The sequence below is a fragment of the Erpetoichthys calabaricus genome, chromosome 6 (genome assembly GCF_900747795.2).
Source record: "Erpetoichthys calabaricus chromosome 6, fErpCal1.3, whole genome shotgun sequence".
Taxonomy (NCBI): Eukaryota; Metazoa; Chordata; class Cladistia; order Polypteriformes; family Polypteridae; genus Erpetoichthys; species Erpetoichthys calabaricus.
In genome coordinates this window covers 45,314,508-45,330,155 of record NC_041399.2, presented here as the reverse complement: position 1 = coordinate 45,330,155, position 15,648 = coordinate 45,314,508, and the positions used below count along the sequence as shown (strand labels likewise).

At 37.7% G+C, this 15,648-nt stretch overlaps 1 protein-coding gene across 2 annotated transcripts; it reads left to right on the top strand.

Moving 5' to 3' along the window:
• The first annotated feature begins 281 nt into the window (after positions 1-281).
• penkb (proenkephalin b) lies at positions 282-14,112 on the top strand. 2 transcript variants are annotated; one of them, XM_028804449.2, is made up of 3 exons: positions 282-431; positions 810-956; positions 12,930-14,112. In XM_028804449.2, the coding sequence occupies exons 1-3, from the start codon at positions 423-425 to the stop codon at positions 13,566-13,568; spliced, it is 795 nt and encodes a 264-aa protein (XP_028660282.1). In that variant the 5' UTR covers positions 282-422; the 3' UTR covers positions 13,569-14,112. The 2 variants fall into 2 exon arrangements, with proteins under 2 accessions (XP_028660282.1, XP_028660283.1); XM_028804450.2 differs by having other exon boundaries at positions 284-431; positions 813-956.
• The last annotated feature ends 1,536 nt before the right edge of the window (positions 14,113-15,648 follow it).

Below are 15,648 nucleotides of genomic sequence, written 5' to 3'. Positions count from 1 at the left end.
TAAAAACGTACTGTTTTAATGTTTAATTCAGTGATCTCTTTCTGTTTTGCATTTGCAGTTAAGACATAGTAGGATCTGGATCATATAAGGAAAACCTCGTGCAGGAAAAAAAGAAGAAAAAAAACAGATAATGGTGCAAACATCGTGTCTGCTGGCTAAATAAATAAATACTTGCAGGCACCCAATCGCAATCTATAGCCATGTGAACTCGCCCACGAACAGCCTGACAGGCTCGCTGCGTGTCTGGGTGACACTTTTAAAAGGGCGGCTACAATGAGCCTGTTGATTTAACTGCGGGCTATTTACATTACAAGATTTCTCTCCGGAGAGATTGGTTGGCTCCTCTATAAATATTGGGAGCGAGACCCGGTGAGAGACAGTGCAGCTTCAAACTTCGGAGGACTTTCTCTCTCCTGCAGCTAATGACAAAGGTAAGTCCGCTTTCTCATGCATTCAGAGTGCACTTTTAAAACCTTTTCAAGCGTTATATTAACGATCACTGGATCTTTGTAAATTATAAATGCAACTTTCGGGAAACGCATTCTCCACGTTTGAGATTTAGGAAACTGTAGTTCTCATCTACTTGAAATCGCTTGTAGTTTTCAGCAGTCCAGTTCAATTTTCTTTTCCTTTTTATTTAAGTAGTCTTCCTTTTTTTAAATCGCTGATGTCATCTTTTAAAAGCGCGGCATGTGCTCATTTGTGAATTTTGAGCAAAGCAGCCCCTCTGACTCGAAATCAGTGCTTTGCTCAAACTTTCGTGTAAGTATATGCGGTGTGTCAATTAACGCCGTCTGTTTGTATTCTAGCAGCCCATGGCGGTAATGAGAAGGTGCCTATGGTGGATGTTGGCTGTGAGCGCCTGTCTAATACTGACGGTTCGAGCAGAGTGCGGTAAAGACTGTGCTTACTGCGCCTACCAGCTGCGGGATCGCCGCCCAGAACTCAACACCGTCGTAAGTACGGAGTGCTCCCTGATTACGATTTGTAAATGACGACTTACTTGGACAGTCATTACTTACTGCAATATATATATACAATGCAAAGGGTTAAATTGACTGTTATAGTGCTAATTAAAATCTAAAAGTGTACTTAGGAACACTACTTTCGAATGCACACTTTCAAGTATTAATTTAACACTGCTGATATTTCATGTTTCTTTCTGTGTGTATTAACTGTGAACGGGCTGAGTAAATACATTTCATAAATGGCAACAAATAAGAACGGGAGTTCAGCACCACGGGCAGCTCTGGGAGACTGAAAACAACCAACACGTATTCAGCATATACATGGTCACTGGTATATTTGACGGCGTCCAGCTTCGTCCTGAGTTATTCTTTCTTTGCAAGGAGGATGTACTTTATAGATATCAAGACCTGCTAGAGAATCTACAAGTTTCTAGGTGCACCGATTCCGAGGCAACAGCGCCATACACCTTTGCAACTTTTTTGATACAAGTATTACACAATAAGTATTGGTTAATATGAAAATGTATTGGCGTTAATAGAATATTTCCGAATAAATCTGTTAAGGGTTTTTATTGCTAAACGCTCTTATGCTAACAGTGACGGTTCTCATTTTAATCAAGAGGTGATCAAGTTTCAAAAAAGCAGTAATCAAATTAATTCTAATGTTCAATTGCAATAGTTAGGTATTACACCACATAATACAATCTCATTTCCAATAACATTATCTATCTATCTGTCTATCTATCTATCTATCTATCTATCTATCTATCTATCTATCTATCTATCTATCTATCTATCTATCTATCTAGACTCTTCAAGATAACGGTTATTTAATTGCACTTTACTGTATTTTCGGGTACATTATTGCTTTTCAAGAACCATTTAATTCTGGGAATCCCTTTACATATTGAATTCGTTCTTTGGGGTTTGAAAAGGTTACTAATACGCTGACAAAACTAAAATCTTTACTGTTTACAGTAGGCTACCTAAGAGGATACTGACAGATCAAGAAAACTTGAACTTAGGCTATGTTATTGTATGCAGCAAGAGTCCTTTTAAAATCAGGAACCCACCGGTATTTCATAAATCTGTTAACCGTTCATGGTTATTTATGGAACCTACATGCAGATCTGAATAAATAATGGTTCTTCCTGGAACCTTCGTTTGTATAGTTCTTTTGGGAACCACAAATGGTTTCCCTATGGCATCGTTCTTAATGACCACTTTGGCACCTTTATTTTTAAGAGTGATACCCACATATCTACAACAGCGCCCGAACCAGTATGGCAGGCAGTGTGGTGCAGTGGTTAAGGCTTTGGACGCAAATTCCGACACTGTGTGGCTCTGAGAAATCGCTTCACCCGTCTACGCGCTCCAATTAGTATAATGAATGTAACCAATTGTATCTTAAATATTGTGAGTCTCTTTGGATAAAGGTGTCGCCCAAATAAATAAATGTAAACGCAATCGCACTTTAGAGGAACAATTACGACATATCCAGTAAGGGAATATCTTTGTAAACTATATTTTAAGATAAATCGTTACGTATTGAATTGAAAATCTGCGCGAGTCAATCTTATTAGGGTTATTTATAATTGTTCAATACCCGTTCTGAGCATCTTTCTTAAAAAAGCGATAACTGCGAACAATGAAGTTCGATCAGTCATCCATCCATCATCATCTCTGCCGACTCATCGTGTCCCGTATCGCCCGGACTGGTTGAGTTAAATGGGGGCTCATGAACGAGCCTTGATGGCGTACCTCCACACTCGCTCATGCCAGCCATTACAGAGTAGACAAACCGTCTTAAATGCAAGTCTTGGGTACGGAAACCTAAACCCCATATTGGGAAACACTCCAAGCGTACAGCGATCAAGTGGGATTCTAAGCCAACATGCTGGAGCTTTTGTAGGAGTAACGCACCACTTTCCAAATTGTTACCTATACAATTAAAACTCAAATGAATAAATATTAAAATGTCACGTTTTCTATGAAAAAGTCACGAAAGCTCAAAATGCTTTTTGTCGCTCGCTGACTCTTCTCGCCACCAGAGGACGCATTTCTTAACACAGCGATGTGCATTTCAGACCAACAATGTATTACTTAAACATTTGTTGCGTGTTATTCAATTAAACAGATGGGTCGGGACGGACTATTTATTACAGAGAAAAGCTGAGAGAAAAAGGGACTGTCCACATATAACTATGTAACTAGATGACGTGCCAGCTGAGATAGATCATAGTCCTAAAATATACAAGCAATAATTTGAATGTTTGTTTAAAAACATTCTACCTTTCTTAATTGAAACAAATAAATTTACAACAAGGCAGTATTTATGATGTTCTTAAATTGGGAATGACACCTCGAAAAATTGGTAATTTTATTATGATTTTTTTCTCTTTTGCCAATGAAGACTAATCAATTAGAATTTATATTAATGTCTTTCAATCAGCATATCGACAGGGAAAGATGTTTTAATTTGAATCGGTTTATTCTAAAACAACACATCAATAACCTGGCAAAACTGTTAGCAGCTCGAATCCCACCTTCTGTTCGTTGCTCCTCTTCTTCTTTTTCAGAGCACGCAGACTGAGAAACGTTAAGTTTATCAAAGAAAATAAGCCGGCATATTGTCAAATGGCACAAAAGAGGATTGTATTTAACAGTCAGGTTAATTTAAGGAAGGTGCCTCTTGCGCCTTTTTCTCACACTGACGTTTCTTCCATTTTCTGTACGATTTCTTGACTGCTTGTTCTGATGAGGGTCATTGTGAATTCACGAATTCCTATCTCAATAAGGAAAACGCTCTTAATATGAATGTCTGCATCATACTAACGAATACTATTCATACTTCGTATATTGTTAAGCGTTAATCTTAAAAGGATTCATACAGACTGTTTCAAAACGTTCTGGGGATTTGATAAGCAAATTCAAGCTGTTAATAAGCATTGCAGCTGCGCCTTAGGAATGCTGTAAAGTCGAAGCATTGCATTTCAGTGCCTTATATTTCGTTCATATTTAAGTGGTATGCACATAGTGTTTCTACAGTAAAGCTGGTTTTTATTTTAGCATAGACACGTGTTGCAAAGGTGAAACTGACAGCTGAGAAAGAATCAAAGGACAAAGTGCCTGAAACACTTCAATGCTTCACCACATTTTTATGTTAATGCTATGAAGGAGCATTTCCAGTCTTGTTTGTGTTTTTGTGTTTAAAGAGTAATGTGCTGTACAGTAAGATGTCCTTTTAAAAACGTAGAAGTTACAGGGGTAGAAAGCAGAACCAACGTGAGTACTTAGTGCAGTTTCAGCGCCAATCGTGCTTTGTCTTTTCTTTGGAAAATAACGGACGTAGGATAACAGGTCACATCGTTTAATTGTTTTGCGCCTTATCGTCAACCCAGAAATAAAGAAGTGACTGAATGTCTAGCAGTAAGTGAAATGTGTTTACAGAACATGCACATGTAAAAGTCAAGCTGGGACCCCCTGAAATGCCTCATCCGCAGCAGGACCCTGCTTACTGTTAGGAGTTAAGATCATTTGGCTTTTTCTTTTTTTAATCTCGTCCTTTTCACTTCTTGCAGTCTAACAAATTACTGTATTATTAAGAAGGATTCTGGAAAAAGGATAAGCGCCACTGCAACTGGACAGGTTGTTGACACATCCTCTGCATCTCTTAGTTATGACTGTTATAACTTTGCAGCAAATGGAAATTATAAAGAAATGAAGTCTGCATGCTTTCACTTTAAATTGCAGTGAGGTCTTTTTTAGAAGTAATATTTCACCATACTTTTTCAGTAGATATAGAGAATATGTGTACACCTATATTATGTGTAGACACCCGTATAAGTTGCTCTCAAAGCGAGTAAAATGACTTATGAGTTATATATTTTAGAATATTATAAAACATTTCAAGGGAAACTTTTCATTTATTTTTGAAAGTTCTTCAAGAGTAGGGTAAGCTGCTCTAAAGGGTTGCATTGCTGCCTTACAGGACTTGCCCTGGGTCTGAGCTGGGGTGTCCCCTGCACTTAAAAAAGTATAACATCCATTCAACTTAAAATAATTAAGGTAATGATTCACACTTAATATTTTCAATCTGAACCAATATAGTTCTTTTTATCTTACTGAACCCACAATTTTTAAGTTGAAGCAAATCATTTAGAGTGATTGGGTGCAATTCACTTGTTTTATACTGAAGTAAATCTATTTTTTAAGTTGTTACAATTTAAAATGGTAATTGGTCGTAACCTGTTTATATGCTATTAGAAATATTATGAACATAAAACATTCCAATGCTGTACATTTTACATTTATTTAAAAATCTAGTGCAAATACACACGCATTTTGCAGTGTAAATCTTAAATATACAACAGAAAATTATTAAACATTTCTACAGCCTTCCTGAAAGTATATTTTATTATGAGTTCTTATACTTAAAATTAACAATTGAGAAACAGGGGTTACTTACCAGAAATCCTCCATTATAAAAGTCTGCTTCTGAAAATGTCCAGACCTGTATAGCCACGTCCACTCCACTCGGGAAAGTCTTCTTCTTCTTCTTTTTTTTTTTATAATTTTATTGAAATCACACAACATTCCATACAAATAGATCAATTTTACAAGAATAGGATTGAAAACAAATCAACCCCCACCCCTGAGAAAGAGAGCATGGGCAGCAGAATAAAACTTAAACCTAGTAAAAATAAGTGAATAGATAAACTAATAAGTGAATGTAGATAAATGGAGAAGAAAAAGGAGAAAAAAAGAGAATAGGGAGAGAATCTGCTTCCTCAGTGCTTTAAAAGCTTATTCTAAAATGTTATTGATTAGATCCTGCCAGGTTTTGAAAAAGTTCTGCACAGATCCTCTAAGTGAGAATTTTATTTTTTCCATTTTCAAATAATATAAAACATCAGTTACCCACTTACTAAAAAGAGGAGAGTTTGGATTCTTCCAGTTGAGCAAGATAAGTATGCGTGCCAATAGTGAAGTAAAGGCAATCACAGTTTGTTTGTCCTTCTCCACTTTAAGCCCATCCGGAAGAACACCAAACACAGTTGTTAGTGGGTTAGGAGGGATTGTGACACCAAGGCTGTCTGAAAGGTATTTAAAATTTTTTGTCCAAAATGATGTTAATTTGGTGCAGGCCCAAAACATGTGACCCAGTGAGGCTAGAGCTTGATTGCAGCGTTTGCAGGTTGGATCTTGCCCTGGAAACATTTTGGACAGTTTTAAGACAGATGAGCTCGATATATAATTTTGAGCTGAATAATTGTATGCTTTGCGCATATGGAGCTTGAGTGAATTCTCTGCATTGCTACCTTCCACTCCTTTTCTGATATGTTGAGGGAGAGATCCTTTTCCCACTGTCCTCTTGGATCTTTGAAAGGGAGGGACTGTAAAATGGTTTTATATATTGCAGAGATGCTGTCTAAGTCCTTGAAACTGATTAATATTTTTTTCCAGCATAGAGGGAGGTGGGAGGAGAGGAAAATTGGGCAGGTTCTGTTTAACAAAGTTTCTAATTTGAAGATAGTGAAAGAAATGTGTTGCTGGAAAGTGTTCTTCTTTTCTGGCAGTTGGAAAGCCAGCACGCTGGAAAGTTTGACCGGAAGAATATACAAATGGCCTCACCCACACAGCACATGAACAACCTAAAATATTAGGTTAACTGAAATAGGATTTTTATGTTTATTCCCTCCACTATAACTTACCTTGGTACAAACTTTTTTTTTTTACTTTGATTGAGATCTGAAACCAAATATTTCAAGCTACAACACTAAATGACAAATCTTAAGTTGCTTGAAAGAGAAAATTTACGTTGAATGAACAACATCAATGTTATACTTTTTTCAGTGTGTGCTTTCTTTTCATGATCATATGAAGATGAACGGTATTTTCTATGTGCAGGGCTATTTTCTAATGAGCAGATTTGAGGAGAATATTGGCTTTATGAAAACTTGCCGCAAACAGAATAAGTCCAAGAGTGGCCAGCCGGTGTCTGTTACTGCTTGTGCTGCTGACTCAGATGTGAGATTCTAGCAGGCGTTTTGTGTTGACTTTATCTTGTCAGGATTCCAATTTCATTCTGCAGTTCAGGTTAATTGCTAAAATGCAAAATAAAGCATCCCCCTGCTATATGTTAATATCTGTGTGCTGGTGAGTTGGGGTCCTGCTTTATGCATGTTGGTGCCCACTACCCCAGAATGCTGATAAGTGTGCTACGTACACAGAGCCTGGATACAACAAAATACTTCTCCATCATGAAGTGAAATGTTCTGCTTCTTTTGTATCTACAAACTTGATTGACATATTCATTATGTAAAAAGAGTAATTTTAAAATAATGTGCACCATACGCACTAATATTTTCACAAATCTACGTAATCCAGTTCAGGCATGGTTGGGATTTGAGCCAAACCCAGCACCAGACCTAAATGGAGGGTCATCTTAACAGCATCATAAGCCCCCTGGGCAAAGCAGTGCACTGGGGCCCCAGTTTTGAAAGCAAAACAGAAACATACACAGGTATCAGACACATCGTGGGCCCCTATGCTTCTGGGGACCGAGCCAGTGTCCATTGTGCCCATATGTTAAGATGACCCTGGATATTGGGCCAAAATGGAGAAGTCATTTGAGAACAGGAGAACAATCAAACTGACAGAAAATGGAAACTTCAAGAAGAAGGCACTTTAGACAGAGAGTCTAAGTGACATGAGGTACATTCAGGGCCATCTTACCAGCATCATAGGCCCTGGGCAAAGTAGCACACTGGGGAATGTGTTTTGATAGCAAAAAAGAAACATACACAAGCATCAGAAACTTCTGGGGGCCTGGCAAGTGCCCATTGTGCTCATACGTTAATATAGCCCCAATGGAGGGCCACATTGTTATAGGTCCACCATCTAAATTATTGCAGGTATATGAAGGTTCCAGTTCTTCTTTGAAAAGGTTCCTCCCTTTTTATTTTTCCTTGATTTTCTTTTATAAGAAGCAATATAAATTGATCCAAGTACTTTTCGCCTAAAGAATTTTCTTTACTGAAAGAAAAGAAAAAAAAATAAAGATGGAACAAACCAATCATGCGTAAATTGCTAAGAAGACAACTTTGTGTGCTCCTTTATTGATTTCTACAGAAGACAATTGAAGCTCAAGTAATTGATCAAGCTGAGTAAACCACACTATACCAATAGAAAATAAATCAATATAAAATAATCATTTCATACTATATTACTATAATATAGTATAAATTGACTATGATTAAAAGAAAAAAGAAATCTTATTATATTACAAGCAATTTTAATTCTAATTTATTAAACTGAATAGTTATTTGTGCTAAATACGTGCAAAAGTTACTGCTGCCTAATGGATTAAAGAATATTGGTAACAGATCAGAGGGGATCTGAAATACACAAGGCAGCTCTAAATGAAGTTTATATTTAAATGCAAATAATGTTTTAACTAGTGGTAAGCTCTAATGTTTTCTTCCCAATTTAGCAAGTTTTAATGTGATATAGAACCCCTTAAATACTTTGTTTTTCATATCATTGTACTTCTTACTAGAAGTATTTCCTTTATGTCAATAGGCTGCAGTAGAAAGACTTCACACCCTAACCTGCTTATCTAGTTTAAGATTATGGGGAACTGGTGTCTACCCTGCTAACACTGTGTGCAAAGCTAGAGGCAACCCCAAAGATGATGTCACTAGTCCATCACATGCCACACCTATGGGCACACCCCCACAAAGCCAGTTTAGACTTGCCAATGACGTAGTACGCATGTCTTTGAGGTGTGTGAAGAAAACCCTGAGATAAGCCTGCATCGACATGGAAGGATGTGCAGATGTTGAAGACACAGTGACCAGACTGAGATCTGAACCCAGGGTTCTGTTGCTGTGATGCATTGGTAGTAATGGTAACCATTGCACCCCCCCTTAAATGACCATAGTTATCTTAACATTGATGACCTGTAAATTATATTTTAATTCTAAATTTTATAAAGGTGGCCTTTTAGATAGTATGCCGTTAATTAAATGATATGGGTGTCTAAGCTTTCGATTACTTCCTTGTGACTATTTCGAATTTTTTTGTTTAGTGTGTTTCCATATCTCTGTTTAGTAATACCAGCGTAACGCCACACAATTAAATTTAATTTGTTAAAACATAGACAAATGAATCTAAGCTGTTGGTATTTTTGTGCATAAAATTTGTAGTGCTGCAAGGACTTGAGTTCAGTTCCAAACCTTGTCAGCATCTGTGTGGTGATGCATGTACATCTTGGCTTCATTTACTTTCATGCAGATTTAGCTAAATCGTGACTCTGATTTGGCCTTGTCTGAGAGACGGTGTGAGTGTGAGTGTCTTATACCCAAAGACACCAATCTGGGCTACTGCTCTCAGTTACACTGACATAGAAATGGAGTTCAAATGAAATAATAAAAATAATAATACATTTTATTTATGTAGCACCTTTTCCGTGCTCAAGAAGCATGGACGGGTAGCATTAGCTAAGCCCTAATTTCTCAACAGTCAGTATTCACACATTTCAAACCTGAGAACAGCATAACATTTTTTAAATACTGAAGTTTCAGAGAGTTGTATTGGTTATTCTGTGTACAGCGCAGATCATAATTTCCAGGAAGAAGAATAAAGAAGTTGTTTGAATGATAAAAATAAAATGTTTGCTTTTGGAGGGTGGGGTTATTAAGGACACTATGGCTGGAAACTGTATATTGACCTGCACTGGCACCCGTGTACCACCTGATGGTCCTGCTAGATTAAAGATCAACTCTCTGTCTTATCTTTTGGACATAAAATCAATGACGACGTATCCGCTGTAAAAATCTCCTCAACATCAGCTCATGCTGCAAATGGCACTTGCTGTCTAACTCTTTGATGTGCCAATGGCATGGTTGGCTATCACTTCCAAATTAGCTACCCTGTAGTTCAGATCATCACATACTTATTGACAGTCTTAGCTATTGCCTGAGGACAAGTGATGTCTATAAAAAAAGAAGCTTAAGGAACAAAATCCTTTAATTTAGGTAATTTAACAGTGATAGAACTGCTGCCTCGAAGTAAGGAGACCAGGGTTCGTGTCCTGGGTCCTCCCTGTGGGGAGTCTGTAAGTTCTTCTTGGTCTGCGTGGGGTCCTTCAGGTTTTCTGATTTCCTCCCACTACACAAAGACATGCAGGTTAGGTGATTGTCAGTCAGTCATTGACTAACCTGCTTAGTCCTGAACAGGGTCGTGGGGTTCTACTGGAGCCTATCCCAGGTAGCATGGAGCACAAGGCAGGAACACACCTTAGGCAGGACACCAGTCCATTGCAGGGTGAACACACTTATACACTCATCCACACACACACACACACACACCAGCCACACATTAGGGCCAATTTAGGATCATCAGTTCACCTAGCCAGCATGTGTTTGGACCGTGCAAGGACTGTGAGAGTATCCAGAGGAGCCCCATGCAGACATGGGAAGAGAACCCTGTTTTTCTTACTGCAAAGTAGCAGCACTACCACTGCGCCAAGGTGCTGCCCGGTTAGGCGAACTGGCATCGCTAAATTTGCCCTACTCTGTTTGGTGTGTTTGTGCCCTGTGCTAGGTGGGTTAGGTTTCTTCCTCACCCACAACCCTGGTCTGGTTTCAAAATGACATGACTCCTTCAATGTTTAAAACAATGCGACTTCAAAGGTGATGTAGTTGTTGGTACAGCTGCTGCTTCACAGATCCCACCTCCATGGGTTTGAGTTCTGTGCCTGTCATTGTCTGTGTGGAGCTTGCATTCTCCTCCTATGTCTGCTTTGCTCTTTGTATTTTTGTTTTCCTTCTAACACCTCTAAATATGTTCTGGAAAGGTTAGTTCTAAAGTGGCCCTCTGGGAAAATGAGTTTGATTCTATGTTTGAGTGGAATCCGTGATGGACTGGTACCATGTTCAGGGCTGTTTGCTGCCTTCTTACCAGTGCCACCAGCCACCCTGTGACCCAGAGCACAGCTGGGAATGTTATTTAATAAATTGTTCGTTCTGTCATTGTCAACACAAAAATATGACACTTTTCTAAAGGTAAAAAGTAAAAACAACAATCAAGTTTTATTAATCTATGCAGGATGTCCTGCTCTCCTCAGTGGAGTGTTTTACATTAATAATAATAATAATAATAATAAAACATTATATTTATATAGTGTCTTTCCCATACTCAAGGCACATAAGAATGAAAAAATGTATCATTTGCATTTTTGTAGTTCTAGAAAAAGAATGCTATCTTTGCTTTACCATGTGTAAGTTATAAAACCATGTATAACTGAAAAGATTCTGCTTTTTCTAAGCGAAAAATAATATTGGCTTGTTTTGGTCAGTGTTGTGGGGAGCCAGTGCCTCTCTAGGGTAGCACTCTGTACAAAGCAGGAACCAACCCCAGATGGAGCGTCATCAGTCCCTTACAGAGCACACACATGCATACAGCCACAGTAATTTATACATTCATAGGAAAAATGATAACAAAAATGTATAGGAAATATTGAAATAAATGTAAAGAGCATGTCACTGTAGATAATACATAGTAAGACATTAACATTGATGGGCTGTTTCAACTCACCTAAGATAATGTATATTTTGAAATTTGCTTTTTGAAAGAATGTCTTCAAAACGATCATTTCTATGATTGTAGAATTTAGGATACTTCTGGAAATGTCATGTTCCTGTTGTCATTAATAATTTGCCGAGGAAAACATCAGCAGCTTTAAATTCTATGGGGCTCACATCATTGAGGATCTCTTATTGCCACTAAGCAGCACCTACCATATCTTACTGAGAAAAGTCAACAGCACCTTTACTTTTGAGAAAGCTAACAAAAGTCAATCTGTCCTCCCGGATCTAAACTAACCTGTACAGTGCAGATTAACTACATTCCAGTCAGATGTGGCACCTGCAATAGGGTGGACTTCAAGGTCATGAAAGGAGTGGTAAAAATCATGCAATATTTATGCCAGACTTTAGAGCATTAGAACATTTATGACAAGAGCAGACTATTACGTCTATCAAGTTCGTCCATTATATTTGCCTAGATTGTCCAAAATCAAATGGAGTCAAGATCTTTCTCTAGCACTGCTATGTCTTTTTTTTGTAAAATGGAGTACAAAACTGTACTCAATACTCCAGATGAGGCCTTGCTACTATGTTAAATAATTTAAGCATAACTTCCGTTGATGTCGACTCCACACATCATGACAAATAGTGCCTTCAGAAAGTAGTAAGACCTCTTGAATTTTTATACATTTTGTTCTGTTGTAACTTTATGCTAAAATCATTTAAATTAATTTTCCCTTATTAAGCGAGACTTAATACCCATCACTGTCAAAGTGAAAACAACCAATAATTTGGTAAATTTATTTTAAAAAGTTGTAAGACACATAAATCAGTGCTTTGTTGAAGCACCTTTGGCAGCAATTACATCCTGGAGTCTTCTGGTATGAAGCAACAAGATCTGCACATCTGGATTTGGGGGTTTTCAAACATTCTTTTTCTCAGATCCTCTCAAGCTGTGTGAGGTTAGATGGAGACCATCAATGGACAGCTGTTTTCAAGTCTCCCCCAAGATGTTTGACTGGGTTGAAGTCTGGGCTCTGGCTGGACCACTCAACAAAAAGGCCAATCCTGTGTTGATTTGCTTTGTGCTTAGGGTCATTGTGCTGCTGGAAGGAGAACCTTTGGCACAGTCTGAGGTCCAGATCACTATGGAGATGGTTTTCATTAAGGATATCTCCATTCAGTTTTCCCTCCACCCTGACTTTTCCTTCAAAATTTTAAGCACTTCAATTGACCTAGAGTGTCATTAAAAAGTATATGTGTAATTTCTACTATAATAAGCAAGCCATGATGTTTAAAGCTACTGTCTATGTACAGAAATAAACCCTTTATTCTGTGCTCATTTTAAACTTACATTATTTTCTTTCAGACATGTACACTTGAATGTGAAGGCAAAGTTTCCACCACAAAGTCATGGGAAGCATGTAAAGATATCTTACAAGGAAATAAACCTGACATTTTAACAGATGATGGACGTGCCTCTTCTGAAAGCACCACAAATGAGAGTGAGGAGCACCAGCTGGCAAAGAAGTATGGGGGCTTCATGAAACGTTATGGAGGCTTCATGAAGAAAACTGCAGAACTTTACAATGTTGAGCCAGATGAGGAAAATGAGGGGACAGAAATTATAGCAAAGAGATATGGTGGCTTTATGAAGAAAGATATGGAAAACAGTCCACAGGTTGATACAGAAAGCATTTTAAAGGAACTTTTAATGCATGGAGCAGAATCTGACATGGAAAGCAATGGTGATCATGATGGTGAGATCCTGAAAAGGTATGGCGGGTTCATGAGAAGCATCAAGAGAAGTCTAGACCTTGAAGATGGAATTAAAGACCTCCAGAAACGATATGGTGGCTTCATGAGAAGAGTGGGCACACCAGACTGGAAAGAGAACCAAAAAAGATATGGTGGTTTTTTCAAGCGTCCGAAAGCAGAAACAAGCGAGTCTAACTCTGAAGAGCTTGCAGATGTGGAAAAAAGATATGGAGGATTTATGGGTTATTAGGATCCAAATGAAAAGACTTTCTCCAATACTATACATTATTGTTTTACTGTCTTGCTTGCATTGTACAGTTTTTTTAAGGTAAAGAAAATTTCATAAAGTCTATCCCTTTAAGTTTTTTTTTTCCCAACCAGATATGCATTATTTCATATGATGTGTATCTTGGAGGTATCTTTGGCTAATCTTTGTTTTACTGCTGCACCCCTTCTACATACAAAGCCACTGCAATGTACCATGGTGAACCCGTAACACTCCTAAAAAGGACATAATGCACATGACATTGTCAGATATTGTTATGTGGGATGTGTTCTGCCTCATCTGTAAACTGGACCACCTTCCAGCTATTTTGTTAAATAATGAAATATCTTTATCAAGAATGGGGATGCACTGTGTTATGGAAAAGAAATTTTGTTTACATTCAGTGTGTATTTTGTCCTTAAGGCTTAAAACTGTATTTTGTTATATGCTCTCTATTTTTTCATTTGAATTTAAGGTGTATCTCCTACTGCTTAGCTGTATAGAATCAAATAAATTCATTTTAACTGCAGGACCTAGAGCTTGTGTTGTGATTTAACATTAGCCTGAAAATTTAGCTTAACTTTTATATGTCCATACAGCACAAAAAATTCTCCATATTAATTCTTTTTTTGTATAAGTAAATGGTAACAAAGAAACAGTAGACAAAATCAGTTTTAGGTATCACTTTTATATTTTGTAAAAGTAAAAACATAGCATAAAAGTAATAAAAATAAAATCCCCCATGACTTCTGGATTAAGGAAGTTGAAGAATTTTGTAATGTTGTGCAAAAATAAACATATACAGCAAGGAGTACCAGTCATTAGTGTATAAATCAAATAGACACTGCTGTTGTTGGCAAGTTCTCCTTGGTGTGTACAGAGGTTTATGTGTTAAGAACTTCAGCTTTCATCCTACATGTCCAAAGATATTTTTTCAGGTTAATTGGTAAATTTGGCCTGATTTCTGGGTGTACACGTGAGTGAGCTCTGCTATGTGCCAATACCCTGTGCTACCAGGACAGGTTCCGGCCTTCACGACCCTGACTTGGATTAAGCAGCAATAAAGCATTGTACAACATTATTGTAAGTCAGTGACTTTATAAATAGTAGAAACTATTTATAAAGCTCCTATTAGTTTAGTAAAACATTATGGATTTTTCCATTTTAGAGTATTAACATTACATATGCAGAGAAACGTGTCTGTATTTTAATAAGTACTGGATGAAAGATTCAAAGCACACTCTAATGAAGATAAGCAACAATTCAGACTAATTTTCAAAAGACACAGTAGTACATATACTTATATGTACAGTACATATAATATAACATCATTTTATATATATATATATATATATATATAATGTATATGTACATTGTCACACACGTGCGCATCAGAGGCAGCTAAAGGGCTTGAATAAGGGCAATTCCGAATCAGACCAGGAGGTGGCAGAGTGCACTGACTGTTTTTCTCCCTTTCCTGCAGACCATTCACAGGAGATTCCACCTGGCCCTCTTGACGTCACTTCCGAGTCCGAGCCTATGGAGGAAGACATTGCTGGCTCCAGCCCCTGTGATGTCATGTCCGGGCTCGAGCCTATGGCTGAAGACCCTTGTGAGCCCGACCCCTTTGACCTCACTTCCTGTCTTCCCCTTTAAAAGCCTCCACCTTTTCCCTATTCCCTCAGTTCTGTTTTGGACTTGGTTTTGTGCACATTAGTGCTGTTTACATTTTCGCAACTTTGCAGCCAGGATACCAAATACAGTATACCCCATGTTTGTTCCAAACCTTTCTATTACTTAGAGTGGAGTTTGTGACAATATATATATATATATATATATATATATATATATATATATATATATATATATATATATATATATATATATACACACTGTATATATACATATATATGTTTCACTTTTCCATCCATCCATCCATTTTCCAACCCGCTGAATCCGAACACAGGGTCATGGGGGTCTGCTGGAGCCAATCCCAGCCAACACAGGGCACAAGGCAGGAACCAATCCCGGGCAGGGTGCCAAGCCACCACAAATGTTTCACTTT

What these genes read in the sequence shown, in the direction of transcription:
- penkb (XM_028804449.2), top strand. An exon ending in GCCCAGAACTCAACACCGTC is followed by an intron (nt 957 to 12,929) that starts GTAAGTACGGAG and finishes ATTTTCTTTCAG; the next exon opens with ACATGTACACTTGAATGTGA.